General features: G+C 53.1%; 1 protein-coding gene across 2 annotated transcripts in view; it reads left to right on the forward strand.

The window, feature by feature from the left end:
• The first annotated feature begins 1,674 nt into the window (after positions 1-1,674).
• Positions 1,675-21,473, forward strand: part of NSG1 (neuronal vesicle trafficking associated 1) — a 30,892-nt gene continuing 11,093 nt past the window's right edge. For both annotated transcript variants that reach the window (XM_082389978.1, XM_082389979.1), the window contains exons 1-3: positions 1,675-1,815; positions 2,209-2,363; positions 5,941-6,057. In XM_082389978.1, the coding sequence (XP_082246104.1) occupies positions 2,235-2,363; positions 5,941-6,057 (246 nt within the window). In that variant the 5' untranslated portion in view covers positions 1,675-1,815; positions 2,209-2,234. The remainder of the gene's footprint in view (positions 1,816-2,208; positions 2,364-5,940; positions 6,058-21,473) is intronic.

Raw genomic sequence — 21,473 nt, forward strand, 5'->3', positions numbered from 1 at the left:
CTTGTGATCTGTAAGCTTAGTCTGGCCAGGGACGCACCTAAACCAGCACCTGAGCAGATTCTAGCTACTCTTCCTCAACTACTGCAGGAAGTAACAAAGCGTCAGGGGGGAGGCTCCCCTGGTCCCCTGTAAGAACCCGGACCACACACAGATGCCTTATCGCTGTACCAGTCCTGCGTTCAAAGGGCCTTTGCCAGAAAGATGCTGATGCCAGGCCCCCAGGTGCCTGCGTCTGGGACACCGGCCCTTCCTGGGCTGGCCAGGGGTCGTGTGCGCCAAGAGCCTGGGTCCTGCCAGGCTGCCCTGTGGTCAAAGGCTCACGTGGACCCTGCTGAGGACTTGGGCCCAGTTAAGAGAAATCCAGGCGCCTCATCTGCTTGTGCCCTCCCGGGGATTTTGAAATCAAGGTGCCCATGGCCAGGTTCCTAGACTGACCTGGTGGCCCAAGGCTCAGCAGGGAGCGAGGGAATAGTGTTCCTGTTCTCTAGCTCTATGGAGAGGAGGTTCTGCCGGGGTGGTCCTCTCATGGCTCTCAGGCGGCAGATGGAAAACGCTGGGTCTCAGGCCATCAGCCACGCAAAACAGAATCAGGCAAAGGGTGTCAAAGTGAGACTTTGGGGGACACCTACTCTGTGTCCTAGCAGGGCCCCAGCAGGACACAGGGACCTGGGAGGTGCCCTTTTTCCAGCAGCAGCCTTCCTTCCGCACCTGGTCTTGTTCTCCGAAACCCCGCAGTTTCTCATCTGGGGAGCCCTAGGCTAGGGCTGGTTGGAAGTCTATAAAATGGGGCCCTAATCTGGGCAGCTGCGACAGTGGCCCCGCTGGGGGGAGAGAGGGCCAACGGATCGGGTTAGAAACCCGCTTCTTCGTTCCAGGACGCCCTTTCTCTGCGCCCTGGATGATCGAGGCTGCCGGCTGCCGGGAGCGGACCCCAGCTTTATCTTCCGACCAGACCAGAGAAACGCTCCAACGCGTCACGCGAAGCGCTCTCTTTACCCTGGATACCTTCCCTCCCGCTACCCTGGGCGTCCCCCCACATCCGGACACCGTCCCCAGCTCTGGAGAGCGCTCCCTCCACATCCTGTACCACCGAAAAACTCCCCCCTCCATTCCCATCCGAGCCTCCTTTCACCAGGGACACGCCCTCTTTTTGTCGCCCTCTCCCCAACCCAGCCACGCACTAACCAGACCACGCTCTGGTCTCTGCCACCGCCCACCGCCTCCTGGAACCCTACCCCGCAGGACCCTTCCCTATCCTTCAGGACTCCCAGATCGGCTCGGCTGCAAGGGGGGCACCTTTTCCCCCACTTTGGAGGATCGCCCCATCCCTAGGATCCCCTCGCCCCTCTCTCGCTTCGAATCGCCTTGCACCCCGGCCGCCGCCCCGGGGTTGCGCAGCCCGCACCTCTCTTTCCCCCATCCCCGGCCTCCAGCCCTGTGGCGCCCTCCCGCCACTCCGAGCCTCCCATCCGGGGCGCGATCCCATCCCCCTTATCGCCCCCCACGCCGAGGTCCCGGCGACTGCGGGGTCCACAGGGAGCGCCCCACTGCGCCCGCCCCGCGCTTCTTTGTGCGGCCGGCGCGCGCGCGCTGCGTCAAGGCTGCCGCCGCCGCCACACGCACGCACTCACCGCGCGCAGTTAACCCCCGGGAGCGGCAGGAAGGGAGGTGGCGAGCGGGGGGAGGGAGCCCAATCGCGCGGCGCCCCCGCCCCGGCCCGCGCGGCGCCGCCTCTGCCATTGCTGTGAGCGGGAGCGGGCGACGCGGAGGCTCGGAGTGCGGTCGGAGTCCAGACCTGCCGGAGCCGGGCGTGGGGTGAGTGCTGGCCGGCAGGCGGGGCCGCGGGGCGCCCGGGTTGGACCCTTCCGCCGGGGAGCCGGGTACAGGGCCGCGCATCTCCCCAGGTGGGAGGGACAGGGGTCCCTGGGCATGTCACCGGCGCGGCGTCGCCAGGACCGGGGACGCGTCTAGACCCGCGGGCAGGGGCGGCGCCCCCTCCCCGGCTGCTAGGCGTCCCTGAGCTCGGCGCTTTCGCCCAGCGGGTGAGTCCGTAAATACACAGCACCCACCTCCCAGCCCTCGGGCCGCGACCTCTGCGTCCTCACGACCCCTCCTCGGAGACGAGGCGGGGGCCGGAGAGCTCGCCGACGCCCGGGACAGCGGTTGGGTCCTGCTCGCGGTGACTCCCGCCCGGCCCTCGCTCCGCAGGCGTCAGCCTCGGGTCTCCCGGAACCATGGTGAAGTTGGGGAACAATTTCGCGGAGAAGGGCACCAAGCAGCCGCTGCTGGAGGATGGCTTCGACACCATCCCCCTGATGACGCCCCTTGATGTCAATCAACTGCAGTTCCCGCCCCCGGATAAGGTGAGAGGCCCCCGGCACCCAGGACCGCCGGGTGCGCACCCCCAAATCTCGGGTGGCGGCCGCAACAAAAGAAACGCGCCGCGTGCGCTGGGGACGCGAACTGGGGGCGGTCTCGGGCGATGTGGAGGACGCCCCTCGGAGGACCACGTACCCGCGCGGGATTCTGGATCGGGTGATCTGGCTCTCCCCCCACCCCCGCCCCGCCTTAGATGACAGCTTCTTCCTGACAATGGAACGCGGTCGCGGAAAGGTCCTTTCTTGATTTTCGTGGGACTCTTGTCCGAGAGAGGCCCCTGGCCCCTCCACCTACAACCCAGCCCCGCTCGTCCCTGCCCCGGGGTACCAGGGGCTCTGGTTCTGGGGTGAGCCCAGGAGTGGTACGGCTGCCCGTCGTGCCTTCCCGGATGATGCAGTTTCAGCCCGATTTGCCCCTTTGGGGTGGAGAGGCCCCTCTCCTTGGCCAGATGGGCCCTCCCTAGGGGCTGAATCCCCCTCCTTACCCTCTGCGCCCACCCCTCCCACATCGGCGGTAGATGCGGCAGGGTGCGCGCTCCTACACCGCCTCCTTCCTCTCTTTGTTCCTTTTGTGAAATCTCCAAATAAGCACTCGTGCTCCTCAGTATTAGGGTAACTGGGGACAGCCATTCATCATCCTCCCCTTAAAGTGGGATTTTTTTTTTCTTTTTGTTGAATTTAAGGAATCCCCTCTTTCTTGAATACCGCCTGCAATCAAGTAGTTTCTGTGTCCATTAAGAGCAATATTTTCAAGAATTAACATTAAAAACGTTTAAACGTCTAGACAATTATATAGTAAAACTCAAACCTAAAATTATCCACACACATCCATTCTGACCACCTTGCTGCTTTTTAAAATCATCCCAGCCACGAGGAAGCACACTCTGTTCCCCCAAGTGTGCTGGCATTTATTGTTTAATTTAATGCCTGGCAGGGAGGTTCTGACTCAGGGCTTGTCGTTTATTGGGGCATGTTGGTGATTGCTGGCCGTGGGGCAGGGGTGGGGATGAGAGACTGTCCCTGCCATGGGTCCTTCCTTTCTGCAGGATTCCGTTATTCCCATGGTGGGCCTTTTGATAGCCTTACTCAGCTCCCCAAAGTGGTTTTGATTCCCCCAACTCTGTTGTCTGTGTTTGGGTAGGAGAGCAGGGGGCAGGGGCCAGAGCGATGCTGGAACAGGTGTTTTATTTCAAGAAAAGAGGATCAGCTGGTCACACCTGTGCACCCGGGTCACGTGGGGCCACTCTGGGGCATTGATGGTCCAAAAGAAGCTTTGTGGGAGGGGCAGGGCTGCCTGAGGACTTGGCTTCCGCCTCCCCCTTCCCTGTCTAGGTGTCAGACTTGCCCAGTTAGCACAGCCTGGCGCCACCGTGCCCACCTTCCCCTCCTGCCTCAGCCTGTGCCAGGGACACTGCATCCCCAGGCAGCACCTCCGTCAGGTGATTCCCTCCACTCAGCCTCCGCTTTCGTCCTCAGTCTGTTCCATTCCAGAACCGTCTGGCATATAGTTGGCTTATACCAGGGAGGAGGTTTCAGGCAGGTATGAAATTCTGGCCAACCAATCAGGCCATCCGGGATAGCCTAAGCAGCTCTGAAGGTGACGAGTCTCCCATCCCTGACATGCTCCAGAGATGCTCCAGAGATGGGCATTCTAGCAGGGAGTGATGGTTGGGCCAGATTTCTGAGGTCACAGATGAGGAAACCGAGTCTCCAGGAGTTTATAGGATGTGTGCAAGGTCACTCGGCTGAAGGCTACCATCCTCCAGAATGTGGAAGCTCTGGCGGGGCCCCTTGCTCTGCCCTGCTTGCAGCCAGACTGCACTCTCACGAGACATCTCTTAACCCGAACAGCGACAACGTGTTGCTCCCAGCTAAGGTTCAGGGAGGTGATGTCACCTGTCCCAGGGGACACGTGTCCGAGGGCAGATAACACAGTTAAGGTTGTAAATAGAATGTGTGCCGAGCGCTGAGGTTCTGAGGTGCAACAGTGCCAGTAGTCACACAGCTGGTAGCAGCCTCGGGGCCAGTCTCAGCTGACGTGTTTGAATGCTTATTACTCACCAGGCACTTGTCTGCATGCTTTATGGCTTTCAATTACTTCAACGCACTGACGTTAGGAGGTAACTACCACTGTTACCCCATTCTACAGATGTGGAAATGGAGGCACAAAGAGTTTAAGGAACTTGCCCGAAGTCACCTAGCCTGTTAGTGGCAGAGGCAGATGGAATCCGGGCTGATGGGATCCTGACCGGGTCCCCACTGGGCTCAGGGTCCCACAGCTACTCAGGTACAGTTGGGGTTCGAGGATGGCAGGGTGAGGCCCAGGTGCTGCCCCCAGAGATGGGTGCCCCCAGGGTGGGCACGCAGGCTGTCGCACTGAGCGCAGGGAGAGCTGCATGTAACGGAAGGGAGGAGGGAGGCAAGAGTGTGCTTTAAAGGGGTGTGGCCCTTGGATCACTTTTCAGTGTCGCATGGCGTGGACCACTTTCTTCCTGAGGCTGGGTCTGGTGTCACAGCTCAGTCTGGGAGTGCCCACAATGTCCTGAGTGCTTGTTCTGCCCTGGGTCCCACCATCACGGAGGGCAGTGTGTCCCCACGCTGTGGTTCACCCAGTGAAGGGCGTTGTCACTTGGGTGAGCAAGAGGGTGGGGGGCTGTCTCTCTCCAGTCCAACTTCCTGGCTTCTGCTCTGGGGGGTGGGCATTTGGCGACTAGACACACATAGCCCCTGGACACTGCTCCCGGACGCCTCACCTCCCCGTCCAATGGGGACAGAGAAGGAAACAGCCCTGGCAACGGGGTGTGATGGGGTCAGTGATGGTGCGGAGAGGCTGTGAGCATCCGAGGGTGGAGGCTTGAGGGGTGGGTTGGGGCGCAGCTGAAGCTGGCGGGGGTGTAGGGAAAGGGCTTGCCCGGGGCAGAGGCAGAGCAGATTTCGTGGTTGGAAAAACATCTCCCACTTCACAGTGGAGAGTGGAGGGGGGACAGAGCAGGGAGACCCTTTAAGGGCTGTTGCCAAGACAAGGGAGAGAGGAGGATGGTGGGGTAGCGACAGACTCCCCAAGGTCGATTTGCTTGAAGGCTGGCTGCCTGCGCCTTCCTAGTGCTGGAGGGAAATAGTGCCCTTGAATCTTCTTGTTTTACCCGTGGCGGCACATGAAGACCAGTGAAAAAATCAACGCATCCTTCCCACCACCTGGGCCGATGAAGCTCTGGGCAGCGAAGGGAGCATCAAATTAGGAGTCAGGAGCCCTGCTGACTACTCTTAGCCCTGCCACCTACTAGCTACGTGGCCTTGACCAACGTACTTAACTTCTCTGCCCCTCCGTTATCATTTTTCCCTCCTGGGGCTGCTATCAGGATTACTAATGGGTAATTTCTCTGAAAGTCTTGGCACAGAGGAGATTTCTAATAAGTGGTGGCTGTTCTCATTCTTTCTGTGAAATGCTTCCTGGTGAAATGGTGACTTTGAACGAGGGTTTCCCCTCCTGTCCTCTCTGGACAGGTGTGTCTGAATGTATCTGGCTGTACTACTGACGGTTTGCTTCTGTTTCCTGGGCAAGGTGGTCGTGAAAACTAAGACTGAATATGAACCTGACCGCAAGAAAGGCAAAGCACGTCCTCCCAAGATAGCTGAGTTCACCGTCAGCATCACCGAGGGTGTTACTGAGAGGTTCAAGGTGAGTGGCCCTGGAAGCGGATGAGATGCTGCTTTTGCCCCCAGGAGGGGTCCGCTGAGCTGCAGAGATGACCTGTGGAGTGATGGGAACAGGACGAGACACCGATACGGGCTGACCCCAGATGTGCAAAATTGACCTTGTGGTTTTTAAAATTTCTTCTTTCTTTCCCTTAACTTCCAAAATGATCAATATTACTTAGTTTTAATAACGGGGAAGACCCATCCCTAAACTTTCTTCTAAAAGAAGAGGTTATAAACATATGACAAAGGTTATAAACATATGACAGATCACTTACCAAACATTAAAATCCCTTCAGTTCCGGGAGGAGGGCAGACAATAACAAAAGGGCAACCCATCGCACTTACTTAGTGCAAGACCCAATCGGAGCCTTGGCATGTGCAGGCTCAGCTAAGCATCCCTCCCCAGGAGGTCAGTACTATCCGTGTAACCTATTTTGCAGATGGGGAAGTTGAGGCACAGGGTGGTCTCAGCTCTACGTGGCAGGACCAGGAGTCAGAGGTGGTCCACTGCGGAACCCCTGTGTTCACACTCCATCTGACAGGATGTGGAGGGGTGGGGCCTGGCTGGCCCTGTACATGGGTTGCTGGAAGTGCTCACTTCGGGGAGGGAAACCTTGCTCTGGACCGTTCTTCAGGGAAGAACAACTGCTGAAAGGGGCAGGATTGCAGCCAGGCCTGGGCACAGAGCCTTCTCCCCTGAGTCTGGGTGGCCTCTGAGGATGGAAGCAGCTGTGTTGGTTGAGGAACAAGTTAGGATATTGATCTTCTGGAAACTTGTTCTTTGGGAAACATGAGAGATGGTAAAATGGAGGCCCTCACCTAGATTCAGAAGGGTGATGTGGGAGACATAAGTGGGTCACCCAGGCCTTGAAGGGTGGCCTTGGCTGGCTCCCTGGTTGCCACCCACGTGGATGTGTGAGCCGCGTCTTTATGCTGGGTGCATGGGCACCTGCCCACCCCCATGCCCTGCAGTTTCCAAAGCCCCTTTGCATACTGCATCCTGTTTGATCTTCATGACAAACCTGTGAACTGGTTAAGAGATGAAAGTGAAGCCCAAGGAGTGAGGTGGCCTTGTGGGGTGATTGGGGATGCCAGGGCGTAATGTGACTTTACATCCTTCCCATCACTCCGTGCTGCCTCCCTGGGCTGGAGGAAAACCATACAGGGGCCGGCCAAGCCAGCGGGTGCCATCAGAGTCGTTGCCGTTTGTGTCTGTGGGGTGTTTACTTGTGTTAGCTCATCTAATCCTCCCAGCAACCCTCCCCGAGAAGCAGGTACTATTGGTATAACCCATTCTATAGATGGGGAAGTTGAGGCACAGAGAGAGAGGCCTGCATCTGTGGTTTCTGTTGGTGGCCTAAGGAGGGTGTATAGGTTGAGATGCTCTTCTGGCGGCTCCTGGCTTGGTAATTCATCCGTGTTGTGAGGTTCACGGGGGCCAGGTTGGACTGACCTAAGGTCAGTATCTCTCTCCCACTCCGGCCAGCTGCTTGGCATGTGCCTCATCTGCTGCCACTGGCATGACCTGCCCTGTCCACACCCGGGGATCGACCCCTGGCTGAGGCAGAGGTGACCTCAGTTTTAAGGTCATGATAGCCATCATCCCGATGGCAGACACCATCTGGATGTCTGAGCGTGTCTGGGTTTGTCATCCCTGACTTGAACTCTGCCTCTCCTGGCCCCAGCATTTTGGGTGTCCACAAAGCAGGGTGCAGTGTGGCACTTGAACAGCTATCCCTTCATCTGTTGGTTGCATGCCAGGCTGTGTCCCCACCTCTGGGGTCCTTTGTTGGTGCTTTTCATGCACGCTCACCTGATGCAGGTCCCCACGTCCCTTGTTTAAGGCATGGGTGACGCACATGGGCCATCAGGGCTCTCAGCAGCCACAGCTGGGCCTTTGTGTGGTTCCCTGGCTCCGGTTGCCCGGAACCTGAGGACCCAGAAGATCCGTGCCTGCCCCAGTGGATCGGGCTGTGGTGGCACAAGTCCTGCCTTCTCTGCTCCCACCTCCTGGGATGTCTAAGAATGTCTAAGAAGGTGGTATATGCACTTGGTGTTCAGTGGATTATTGCAGTGCAGCGGCCATGTCCCCAGTTCTATACATAAGCCAGGCATGTCTGTGCACTTAAATCTGTGGCCTCCCTGTGATTCACAGCCACCCTGAAGGGGGCCTCATTGCCTCTTTTGCAGATGGGGTACTCCCCATGACTCTACCTCTGAGGCCAACACCCTTCCTCACATCTCCTGCCATACACACCTCCCTATGGGCCCCAACTTCCAATTCCCAGACCCTGTTCCCCTTCCATCACCTTCCAGTGCCAGCTCAGATATCACCTCTGCCATGAAGCCTCCTGGGATTAACCTCATTCTCCTGGTGTTTCCACCGCCCTTTGTAACGAGGCAATAACAGCATCTAACAGTAGTGGAGTGCTCCCATGAGCCAGACTCTGGGTCAAGCTCGTTATGCTTATGATCTCATTTTATACTCAGAAACCTCATGAGGCAGGCACCATTATTATCTCCATTGTACAACTGAGGGAAAACCGAGGCGGAGATCTTGAACCCAAGCAGCCTGCTCTTGGCTGTAACACCTGAGGTCCGCGTGGCTTCTGGAGGACACATTTGCATGGGATGCTTTCAGCCCCAGGCAGCCTATTGCGCTGCTGGACTGTTCTGCTTCTAAGAAGCCTTTTCCTTTGTTGATTCAAAACACTTCCCAGTGACTGCTGCCCTGTGGCCTCGATCTGAACACAAGTCGCCCTCCTTCACAGCAGCCTTCGGATATGGGGGGGCCCACGTACCCCGAGTCCTCCCCCGTGTAAGCATCATTTTTCTGCCTTCCTTTCCTTTTATGTCACAGTGACCAGACCCCTTTCCCTGGCTCATGCTTCTCTCTGGGTGTGAGGCCTGTGACCTGGTGTCCCTGTGAGTGGGATGAGTGTCCAGTGGGGTGGCCCTGGTAAGCAAAGGCCCCCTGACCTGAGTTGGTGACCTGGGGGAGAGCCAGAGCATAGCGCCCCCTGAGCCACCGTCAGGCAGAGTGCAGGTGCGGGGCTCTGGGTGCAGACAGAACTTTCCAGCCCCTCTGTGTCGGGCAAGAGAGGAGCTCCCTGATGCCTCCCCTCTGGTGCTGGACACATGTGCAGTGACAACTCCGTAAGTCAGGGGATGACTGACTGGGCTGTTGGCCCCAAGTGATGGGGACTTGGTGAGATTTCCAGGGACCCTCGCTTGTTGGGTAAGTTTGATGGCAGCTCCTGAGGGAGCCCTCTCTGGGCCATGAGTGGGTGTGAGCCCTTTACAGGTGATCACACATTCAGCAGGTGACCCGCCCAGGGTCCCACAGTCAGTGCGAGGGGACCTGGCCAGCTTGACCCAGAGGCCTGTGGGCCTGAGTCGCTCAGCTGAATGACCTGCGTCGTGCACACCTCCTGCCTTTGCTCCAGGGCCCTCCTGAACAGGAAGCTGGTTTACCGGGCTCCCTGCGTGCCGGCCGTGGGGTCTGTGCGTGGGAGGTGGCCTCCAGGTGTGGTCTGGGGCCACCTGTGTTGGAATCACCTGAGGTTCCATTTTAACAGAGAGACCCTGGCCCCCGGGGACGTGGATTGTAACAAGCTCTCCAGATGATTCTACAGAGTTCATGACCCTTTACGGGTGGGCTGCGTTCCAGCACCAGGACGGGGCAGGCTCAGGAGGGCTGGTGCCTTTTGGAAATGCTAACGGTGCTGGCCTTTCTGGAATGTTCTCTCGGCCTTTTACTGCCCAGTTGTGTTTCTGCCATCTCTGAATGCACGCACACAGTGAGGCATGCTTCCGTGGTGGGAGACGTCAGCTGGCTGAGGGCTGGGGGCTGTCTTTTGGACAACTGGGATGCATGTGGGCAACGGAGAGGAGGACCTACACCCCTGCCCCCCATCCCACTTGAGGGTCATCACAGCTGTGGCTGGAACAGAACCTCTTCCTCACCCTGCTGGTGATGGGGCAGCTTCCATGTGGCTCCCCAGCCCAGCTGTCTCCTCGTTCTTTTTGGCTCCGTGTGTGAATCGCAGAAATGAAATCGTGCCTTTCAGCTGTTGAAGCAACAAGTAGATAACATGTCCCCCTTTTGTCTGTAATTTGTGTAGTTCAGGAGCGAGGTGCCGCTGCTCTGCTCCTCATCTTTATGTACCTTTAGATGGCATCCTCGAGATGAGATGTCTTTTTGGATGTTGCTTTATGATTATCACCCGGGGATTAATCTCTTGGCTGCGAGGTTGCTAGGCTGGTTGCTAGGTAACTGCTGGCTGGGGAGAGGGTTTTCCGAGGCTCTGCCACACTGGGATTGCTGGATGAGTCACCCAGAGGTGGCCCGAAGTCTAGGCTTCCGAAGAGGTTAGTGTCAACGAGGAAAGCAGTTGTTTAATTAATTGGAGGTGTATCTATGCCGAGAATAAACATGGGCCTGAGATGTTTCTCAAATTAACTAAACCTAAACAGTGTTTTAATTGCACAGTCCCCCTCACCCATGCAGAGCGGCGTGTCGCAGTGCTGCTGAGGCTGCTTCTTAACACTTGGAGGATGGAGGGGCCATGCTTAGGCAGATTAAAGGAAGGTTTATGCTTGTGGCTGCCGTGATGGAGGGCTGCTGACGCCTCCGACATCCACACACCGTCTCCCTGTGAGTTCAGGGTTCGGGCGAACAAGCCGCGCCCCCTTCCCTGGTGCCACATTGCCTTCGGGGCTTTCAGAAATTCCAAGGTCAGCCTTACACAGTTGGTGCAGGGCTAGGAGAATGTCCTGGAAGGAGAGACCAGGTTTGTTTGAATAGTGTCCATGTGCTGCATTGGGGGTCCCTTTGCCTTCTGTCAACAAATGAATCTGTGGGTGGTTTGTATCTTTTCTCACATCCTTAATGACCTTGAGCTTCCTAGGTGTCCGTCTGTTTTCCACCCTCTCCAATAATCCCCTGGTGTGTTTCAAGATGCATTTGTTAAATATTTATGAACGGCGGCACCGTTGCCTTGGCATTCAGCAGTGGGCGTGGTCTTTGCAAGGTGGCACTGGGGATCCTAGAAATGCATCTCAACACTCTTGTCACCTTCGGCAGAGCGTTATGCAGGGTTCAGCTGCCCCGTTTTGCGGTTTCCTGGCCCAGCTAGAGAGTGGGAGCTTTATCTAGAATGGAATAATTAAGTGGGTTGAGTCATCTGGGGGGTGTGTCTGTATGTTCATTTTGTGTGGGTTACCGAAAATATTTAGTGCTGTATATGCTTGGAGATGTCAGGATGCATCTTATTTTTCCAAGATTTTTTTTTTTTTTAACTGCATTACTCAGCAGAAAAGCACATTTCTTTTCCCCTCCCTCCCGAGGGTGGGAGCGCAGAGAGAGCGCAGTAAGGATGACCCAGCCGCCATCGACCCAGTGCTGCCTGCCTGGGCTCTTAGTAACAGTCTTCAAGGTTGATCTTACTGTCCTAATTTTGGAGGTGGGGAATTAATGTCAGAGAGGAACCGGCCCAAGGTCAGCCGGCTAACTGGGGATAGCAGTAGGATTCGGACCCACATCCACCTGACACCGAGCGCGCCAAGCTCTACTTTCCATACCCACAGCTGCATGGGGCCCGTGGGGTGACTCTCCCCTGCTGCAGATGCCCTAGTTCCCATCCCAGCTGGGCAGTGACCCCCGGGAGGCCCCCCGGCAGGAGAGGAGACCCCAGGCCAGAAAGAGCAGATGGGAACACAGCAAATTCAAGTGCCCATCGAGCTCCTCGTCTATGAAACAGGGTGACTGCTAATTCCCAACTCGTGGTGAACATTTGGAGAACAGGTATAAGGGCCAGGGCCTTGTAAGTTGAGTGGCCGTGTAATTTATGGCCCAGACCAGGACACTTTGGAGAGTGATGGTGGACCCTGTGCATTTGGGATGCCGGGGCAGTAACTGTCAGCCAGGGCTGTCCCGAGCATCTCGGACACATGGTCCCCTCCTTATAACCTCCTTATAAAGTTCACCCCGAGGCCCATATCCTATTTGCTGTCCATTCCTGGCTGTTCTTTCCAGAAAACACCCCTTGGACCCCTCTTGCCTCTGGGGCAGGGCTGCTCTGGCTTGGGCTCACCATCTCTTCCAGACCCCTGCCACAGGCCGGCCTCCTGCCTCTGGCCCTTTTTTTTTTGGTAGTAAAATATACATAATATAAAATTTACCATTTTAAAGTGTTCAGTGCCATTTACTACATTCGCGGTGTTGCCCAACCATCACCATTATCTATTTTCAGAACATTTTCAATCACCCCCAGAGAAGACCCCATACCCACTGGCAGTCACTCCCCATTTCCCCCTGCCCTTAGCTCTAAGCAACCACTAATCTCTTTTCTGTCTCTATGGATTTCCCTATTCTGGACACTGCATATAAGTGGAATCATACAATATATGGTCCTGTATGACTGCTTCTTGCACTTAGGATAATGTTTTCAAGGTTCATGCATGTTGCAGCATGTATCAGTACATTATTCCCATTTATGGCTGAGTAATGTTCCATTGAATGGGTAAGACTACATTTTGTTTATCCATTCATCCATTGATGGACATTTGCATTGTTTCTACCTTTTGGTTAAGTGTGAGTAGTGCTGGAGTGAACATTCATGTACAAGTTTCTTTGTGACCACCTGTTTTGAGTTCTCTTGGGTATGTAACCAGGAATGGAATTGCTGGTTCGTGTGGTGATTTTATGTTTAACATACTGAGGAACTGCTGTTTTCCACAGCAGCTGCACCATTTTATATTCCCACCAGCAATGTACAAGGTTTTCACTTTTTCCATATCCTCACCAACACTTGTTACTTGTTTATTTTTTTATTATAGCCATTCTAGTGGGGGTGAAGTGGTATCTCATTGTGGCTTTGATTTGCATTTCGTAATGGCTAATGATGTTGAGCGTCTTTTCCTGTGCCTGTTGGCCATTTGTTTATCTTCTTTGGAGCGATGTCTATTCAAGTCCTTTCACATTTTTAATTGGGTTGTTTGTCTTTCTGTTGTTGAGTTGTAGTAGTTCCTTATATGCTCTGGATACTAGATCCTTATCAGATGTATCATTTTGCAGATATCATTTTGCAGATATTTTCTACCATTTTGTGGGGTGTCTTTTCACTTTCTTGCTAGTGTTCATTAATGCACAAAATTTTAAAATTTTGGTGAAGTACAGTTTATTTTTGTTGCTTGTGCTTTTGGTGTTACATCTAAGACACCGTTGCCAAATCCAAGGTCATGAAGATTTACCTCTATGTTTTCTTCTAAGAGTTTTATGGCTTTAGCTTTTATATTTAGGTCTTTATTCCATTTTGAGTTAATTTTTGTATATGGTGTGAGGTCAGGGTCCAACTTGATTCTTTTGTGTGCAGATATCTAGTTGTTCCAACACCATTTATGGAAGAGACCGTTCTTGCCCCATTGAATGGTCTTGGCACACTTAGCGAAAAAATCAGCTGACCATGAACACATGGTTTTATTTCTGAACTCTCCCTTCTATTTCATTGATTTATATGGCTGTTCTTATGCCAGTCCCACACTGTTTTGATTACTGTAGCTGTAAGTTTTGAAACTGTAAGCTTTGAAATTGGGAATCGTGAGTCCTCTAGCTTATTCTTCGTTTTCAAGATTGCTTTGGCTATTCACTATACCTTGCAATTTCCATTTCTACAGAAAAGGCTGTTGGGATTTTGATAGGGATTGCATTGAATCTGTAGATCAGTGTGGGAAGTATTCCCATCTTAACATTATTAAGTCTTCCAATCCATGGTGTTTTTCCATTTATTTGGGTCTTCTTTACTTTCTTTCAGCAACGTGTTATAGTCTGCAGTGTACACATTCTTTCACTTTTTACTGTAGGCGATCAACAGTAGTATAAGTAAATCCCGTGACTGTCACCAATGCAAATCACAAGTGTTCTTTGTATCACACTGCAGGTGTTGCCAAGATTTTGGGAAGTGTTTAGTCTCATCATTCCTTTGAAATCACAGTATTATAAGATCTTGTTTTTTTGGTGTGTTAATAAGGAAGCACATGCATAATATATCACAAATGTACATTTTTGCAATATTTTGATAATAGTATTTCAATATAATTGGTTTCTTTTTCCTGTGTGTTGTGTCTTTTGCATTTTAAGCATGATTCTGAGAAGGATTTATAGGCTTCACATGGCTGCCAGAGGTCAGTGGTACAAACGTGGTGGAAGCCCTGCACCAGGCTCTCCCCTGACCCCCGCTGCTCCCACACACTGTTCCTTAAAGCCCACTGCCCACAGCAGTGGGGTGAGGGTCGCCGTGGGGCACCCGCCAGAGGACACGGGGTGATGAGTACAAATCCCTGTACAGTAGCTGTAATTTCATCCCACTGTGTCCTGCTTTAGAGCTTTTATTGACAGCTGCACAAAAGTGATGTCAATTTAGGGACCATGTAGTATCTGCTCTAACACAAACACGTAAATTGGTGGCAAACATCTGTCCTTCAGGCAGCTGGCGACGCCTCCCAGCGCTGTGAGAAATGCTCATTTGGGACATAATAGAGGGGCAGCCGCCTTCTGGAATCCCGCAGTGCCCAGGAACCGTCTGGGCTCCCACCTCTTGGTGTGGCACACGGGGTCCTTTGTCACCCGCCCGTGCCGCTCTCCTGCAGGACATGTGATGCTCCAGCCGCACTGGCTGAACACACTGTGTCCTGGGTGCCTGGGGCTTTGGTACAACCTCTCTCTCCCTCTGACTACAACACACTTTCCTGAGCTTCCCTGGAGCGCTCCCCATCCTTCTAGATGAGACACCCCCTCCTGGACCGCTTCACCGCATGGGGGGTTTGGCCTCTGCTCCCGCCTTCCCCTCCTGGTTCTCACTCTGTGCTGTGATGAGTTAACACTACTCGGCAGAGACCAGGGCTGACCCTGCCGGCCAAGGTCACTCCGTGGTGGCCGGGAGCATCCACCAGCTACTGGGGATTCCGTCGATGGAGGAAGGCAGGGCCTTGGGGACCAAGGCGCTTTTGCCTTTGTGGGCCCTTTCCGCCTTAAGAAAAAAAGAACGTCTTATGACAGTCTTGGACTAAAGATGAATATAATCCAGGCTGGATTCGTTATTTTTTTTTCTGGTTTTTAAGCAAAAGTTAAAACCATTTTCTGGGGTCACTAAAAGCATCGCGGGCCCCAGCACTGGGTTTTGTGTGCCTGATAGAGATGTCGGCCCTGAAACAAAGGCCCTGCCTCTAAGGAAACACCCTTCCGCCAACCAAGGGCCTCCATGGCCTTCATCCCTGGCCTCCAGGCCCACAGCCCCGCCCGGAGAGGACAGCGGCAGGTTTGGGTACTGCCCGTCCACCCGGGTCCCGGCCTCCAGGGGCCCCTGGAGGGCAGAGCTGCCCGGGGTCCTGCCCCCTTCCTGTGCATGATCATTTCCTTAATAAAACCCAGCAAACTGAATTTATGTTCCACTTGATGTGTAGATGCTCCGGATTGGCTCCTGGCACCCAAGGGCTGCCCTGTAAGTCCTCCCTGGGGGATGGGCTACCTGCCAGCTGCATCCACCCACTGACTCATTCACTCCTCTCCCTCTGCCTGTTGTGTGGTTTCAGCCCTGCCCGCAGGGGCTCGGTCTATGGGGAGATGGGCTTGCAAGGAGGTGAATTAGTTTCCTGGGGCAGCTGAGTGGCTTAAAACCACACGCATTCATTCTCTGACAGTCCTGGAGGCCAGAGGTCCTAAATCAGTCTCGCTGCTGTGCTTCCTCTTGCAGCCTCTGGAGGTGTGCGCCTCGCATTCCTTGGCTTGCAGCTCCTCCCTCCACCTGCAAAGCCTGCAGCACAGCATCTCCAATCTCTCTCGGCTCTGTCTTCCCATCGCCGTCTCCTCTGTGGCAGATTCGCCCTCTGCCTCCCTCTTATAAGGGCGCCTGTCATTCCACTGAGGGCCCCTCTGGATAATCCAGGATAATCTTCCATCTCAAGATCCTTGACTTGATCATGTCTGCAGAGTCCCTTTTACCATATAAAGTGGCATGTGCAGGTTCCAGGGATTAGGACCTGGATACCTGTAGGGTATCAGCCGGCTTCCCTTGGCCTAGTCATCTCCCGGCCTGGGGTCCGGGTATGGGGATCTCCTGGCCTGGGGTCCGGGTATCGGGGTGTCCCGGTCTGGGGTCCGGGTGTCGGGGTCTCCTGGCGTGGGGGCCGGGTGTCAGGGTCTCCCGGCCTGGGGTCCGGGTGTCGGGGTCTCCCGGCCTGGGGTTCGGGTATGGGGATCTCCTGGTCTGGCGTCCGGGTATCGGGGTGTCCCGGCCTGGGGGCCGGGTGTTGGGGTGTCCCGGCCTGGGGGCCGGGTGTCGGGGTCTCCCGGTCTGGGGTCCGGGTATCGGGATCCTTGGAGGCTCCTGTGATTCTAATACACAGCGCTGTTTGGGCCTTTTCTGTGCTCAGGTCGGGTCACTGAGGTGGCGGCCGCCCCTCCTCTTGTGTGCGCCCCGGGCTCTTCGGCCACCTGGGCGTCCCGTTGTTCCCATTGAAGGTGCTGCCTTTTCAGTGGCTGGGCCTCCGTCACGTGTACAGGAAGGTGCTGGATTTGATGGTCTCCAGGCATCTTCCTTGCTCTGAGGCCGCAGCCCCGAGGGAGTGGGCCTTATGTTGCTCAGTGAGGGGCTGCTCTGCCCAGGTCTCCCGGACTCCCCACTGTAAATGTGGGTGCTCGCCCTTCACAGCTGAGAGGGGACCGAGGGTCAGGGGACAGATGCCCTTTCCAGGGTCACTGCGTGTGTTGGCCGAGCAGGCCTAGAACCCAGGCCCTTGACACACCTTGGGCAGTGGATGGTGGCTTGTCTCTCGGCCAGAGTATTTCAGAATTGGCTGAGAGATGGAGCCTCGGGCAATCGGGGCTCTCCAGGGTGCTTACAGCCATGGCCTGTCCCAGGGCCTGGAGGAAACACGTATGTCTGGCTAAGTGATTTCACATTCTGTTCTGGAATATTCTTAGTTGTCTCATGGGGGTGGGAGGTGAGGGAGGTTCATGAAACTCTCCAAACTGGGACAGAGTTTCATTTCACTTGACTCAGGAAATGGTAGATACTGGGTTATGGGGGACACATGTGCTCTCGGTGTCCAGAGAGGCTGGCACGTTCCAGAGCCCTCCGGGAGGCAGCGGGCCTGGCCAGGGCTTTGGTGAGGAGGAGGGAAGGCCGCCAGTCTGGCCATGCTGGGGAAGGGACAAGGGTGACCTTCAGGGGAGGTGAGCCAGTGCTGACCACTCAGGGCCTAAAACAGCCTTGGTGTTAGGGGCTGTGTTAGTTTGCTAGGGCTGCCGGGACAAAGTACATCGACTGGGGGACTCCAACAGCAGAGATGTATCGTCTCCCGGTTCTGGAGGCCAGAGGTCCAAGACTGAGGTGCCGGCAGGGCCGTGCTCCCTCTGAAGCCTCCAGGGGAGAAGACCCTTCCTTGCCTCCTCCTGGCTCCTGGGGCGGGGCGGGGCGTTGCCGGCAGTCCCTGGCTTTCCGTGGCTTGAAGGTGCATCACTCCATCCTCCGTCTTCACGTGGCCATGTGCGTGCACCTCTGGGTCCAGATGTCCCCTTTTCATGACACAGTCATACTGGATTAGGGCTCACCCGATGACCTCAGTGAATTGAATCACACCTGCAAGGACCCTATTTCTAAATGAGGTCACATTCACAGGTGCCAGGCTTAGAACTTCCACTTTTTTGGGGGGGGGCGGGGCACAATTCAACCTTGACCGGGGTGCAGCACGTGGGGCTGGCAACATGCTCTCGAGCCCTTGATAGCTTTTCATTCTCTTGATAAACGTGTAAGAGTGTGAGGCCTTGTCCCTTCTTCAGAGACAAGATGCGCAGACCACCTGCTCGTCACACAGGTGGCGGGTGGCAGAGCCGGGATCCAGTTCGGAGCCGGTTGGGGATCTTCCTGGAAAGGCCTGCGGCTCGCTTCTCGGGCCGTGGTGACTGCAGGGGACCCCATGTCATGTAGGGGATGTGAACCCACATTTCTCCCCCCACTCCCCACACGGTGCTCTCCAGCTCCAAGCCGACTCTGGGGCCCGGGAGAGGCCCGGGGTTCACCGAGGCGTGGAGGGGGAGTGGGACAGCCCGCCATTGGGGGCTGGGGTTTGCCATGCCCCATGCCTCCTGCTGACTCTCCGGGGATCTATTCCTTTGCCTTCTCCCTCGGCTGCTCGGGGGACTGTCGTGTTCTTATTTCTCAGTTCTGTGAGCTCCTCGGCCATCGGGCCCAGGAATCCTGGATGGAAGGCCCAGGCCAGGTTCCAGGAGGAGGGCCCCGAGGAGGTGGTTCCCCATGGTCCTGCGGAGAGAGGGGGGTTCTTTTTATACCTAAACAGATGGGGTGCTGTGAACCAAACTCCACGTGGCTTCTGATTCAAGGGATAGGTTTAAGGATACACGTCTCTCCAAGACTTGAGATTATACTTTTTATTATTTTTTAATTAAATTAAAAAAAAATTATTTATTTTATTTATTTATTTTTGGCTGCGTTGGGTCCTTGTTGCTGTGCGCGGGCTTTCTCTAGTTGTGGCGAGTGGGGGCTACTCTTCGTTGCGGTGCGTGGGCTTCTCATCACGGTGGCTTCTCTTGTTGCGGAGCACGGACTCTAAGCGCGTGAGCTTCAGTAGTTGTGGCTCGCGGGCTCAGTAGTTGTGGCTCGCGGGCTCTAGAGCGCAGGCTCAGTAGTTGTGGCGCATGGGCTTAGTTGCTCCGCAGCATGTGGGATCTTCCCGGACCAGGGCTCGAACCCGTGTCCCCTGCATTGGCAGGCGGATTCTTAACCACTGCGTCACCAGGGAAGTCCCTATACTCTTTTTAAAAAAATTGAAATGTAGTTGACATATAGCAATATTTCAGTTTCAGCTGTGCAACAGAATGATTCAATATTTGTGTGTATTGAGAAATGATCACGCTGTAAGTCTCGTTAACATCTGTCACCACACAGTTAAAATATTTTTTCTTGTGATGAGACCTTTTAAGAGCTACTTTCTTAGCAACTTTCAGATACGCAGCACAGTTTTATTAACTGTAGTCACCATGCTGTATACTACATCCCCAGGACTTATTTATCTTTAATTGGAAGTGTGTACCTTTTGACCTCCTTCACCCGTTTCCCCTACCCCCCTGCCTCTGGTACCACCAATTTGATCTCTGTATTTATGAGCTCAGTTTTTATTTTTATTTTTTTTAAGATTCCACATATAAGTGAGCTTGAACAGTATTTGTTTTACTTGGTTTGACTTATCTCACTTAGTATAATGCCTTCAAGGTCCACCCATGTTGTTACAAATGGCAAGATTTCCTTCTTTTTATGGCCGAATAATAGTCCGTTGAATATATATTCCACATATTTATCCATTCATCCACTGATGGACACTTAGGTTGCTTCTGTATCTTGGCCATTGTAAATAATGCTGCAGTAAACATGGGGGTGCAGACATCTTTTCAAGTTAGTTTTTTCATTTCCTTCAGATAAATACCCAGAAGTGGGATTGTTGGATCACATGGTAGTTCTTTTTTTTTTTTTATAAATTTATTTATTCATTTATTTTTGGCTGTGTTGGGTCTTCATTGCGGTGCATGGGCTTCTCATTGTGGTGGCTTCTCGTTGCGGAGCACAGGCTCTAGGTGCGTGGGCTTCAGTAGTTGTGGCACGTGGGCTCAGTACTTGTGGCTCGCGGGCTTAGTTCTTCCGTGGCATGTGGGATCATCCCGGACCAGGGCTTGAACCTGTGTCCCCTGCATTGGCAGGCGGATTCTTAACCACGGCGCCACCAGGGAAGTCCCAGTAGTTCTATTTTTAGTTTTTTGAGGAACCTCTGAATTGTTTTCCGTAGTGGCTGCACCAATTGACATTCCCACCAGTATTGCACGAGAGTTTCCTTTTCTCTGCATCCTTTCTGACCGTTACTGTTTCTTTTCTTTTTGAAAATAGCCATTCTAATAGATGTGATGTGATATCTCATTATGGTTTTGATTTGCAATTCTCTGATGGTTAGTGTTGTTGAGCACCTTTTCATGTACCTGTTGGCCATCTGTATGTCTTCTCTGGAAAAAAGTGCCTAAAAAAAGTTCCTCTGCCCATTCTTTAGTTGGATTCTTTGGTTTTTGCTCTAGAGTTCTATGAGTTCTTTATATATTTTTATATTAACCCCTTATCAGATATATGATTTACAGATATTCCTTCCCATTCAGTAGGTTGCTTTTTAATTTTGTTGATGACTTCCTTTGCTGTGCAGAAGCTTTTTAGCTTGATGTAGTCCTGCTTGTTTATTTTTGCTTTTGTTGCTTTTGCTTTTGGGGTCAAATACAACAAATCATTGCCAAGACCAATGTCAAGGAGCTTATCACCTGTGTTTTCTTCTAGGAGTTTTATGGTTTCAGGTCCTACGTTCAAGTCTTTAATCCGTCTTGGGTTAATGTTTGTATATGGTGTTAGTGGTTGAGTTTTATTCTTTTACATGAGGCTCTCCAGTTTTCCCAGCACCATTTATTGAAGAGACCGTTCTTTCCTCGTTTTATATTCTTGGCTCCTTTGTCATAAACTAATTGACCATACACATGTGGGTTTATTTATGGGCTCTCGTCTCTGTTCCATAGTCTATGTGTCTGTTTTTACACCACTACCATACTGTTTTGAATACCTTTGTTATATAGTTTGAAATCAGGGCGCATGATGCCTCCAATTTTCTTCTTCTTAAGATTGCTTTGGCTATTTTATGGTTGACACAAATTGGAAGATAGTTTGTTCTATTTCTGTGAAAAATGAATATGTAATTTTGATAGGGATTGCATTGAATCTGTAGATTGCTTTGGGTAGTGGTAGTGTGGACATTTTAACAATATTAATTCTTCCAATGCATGAGCACAGAATATCTTTCCAGTTTTTTGTGTCTTCTTCAATTTTTTTCATCACTGTCTTATAAATAGTTTTCAGTGTACAGGTCTTTTACCTCCTTGGTTAAATTTATTCCTAGATGTTTTATTCTTTGGGATGCAGTTGTAAGTGGGATTGTTTTCTTAATTACTCTTCTGATAGTTCACTTATTAGTGTATAGAAATGCAACAGATTTTTGTATGTTGATTTTGTATCCTGCAACTTTAATTTGTTGATTAGTTCTAACAGTTATTTGGTGGTCTTTAGGGTTTTCTGTAGATACTTTGTCATTTGCAAATTGTAACAGTTTTACTTCTTCCTTTCTAATTTGGATGCCTTTTATTTCTTTTTCTTGCCTAATTGTCCTGGCTAGGATTTGTAATACTATGTTAAATAAAATTGGCAAGAGTGGCCATCCCTTTCTTGTTCTGATCTTAGAGGAGAAGCTTTCAGCTTTTCACCATTGACTATGCTGTTAGCTGTGGGCTTGTCATATATG

The sequence above is a fragment of the Balaenoptera borealis genome (genome assembly GCF_965194805.1).
Source record: "Balaenoptera borealis genome assembly, chromosome: 4".
Classification (NCBI taxonomy): domain Eukaryota; kingdom Metazoa; phylum Chordata; class Mammalia; order Artiodactyla; family Balaenopteridae; genus Balaenoptera; species Balaenoptera borealis.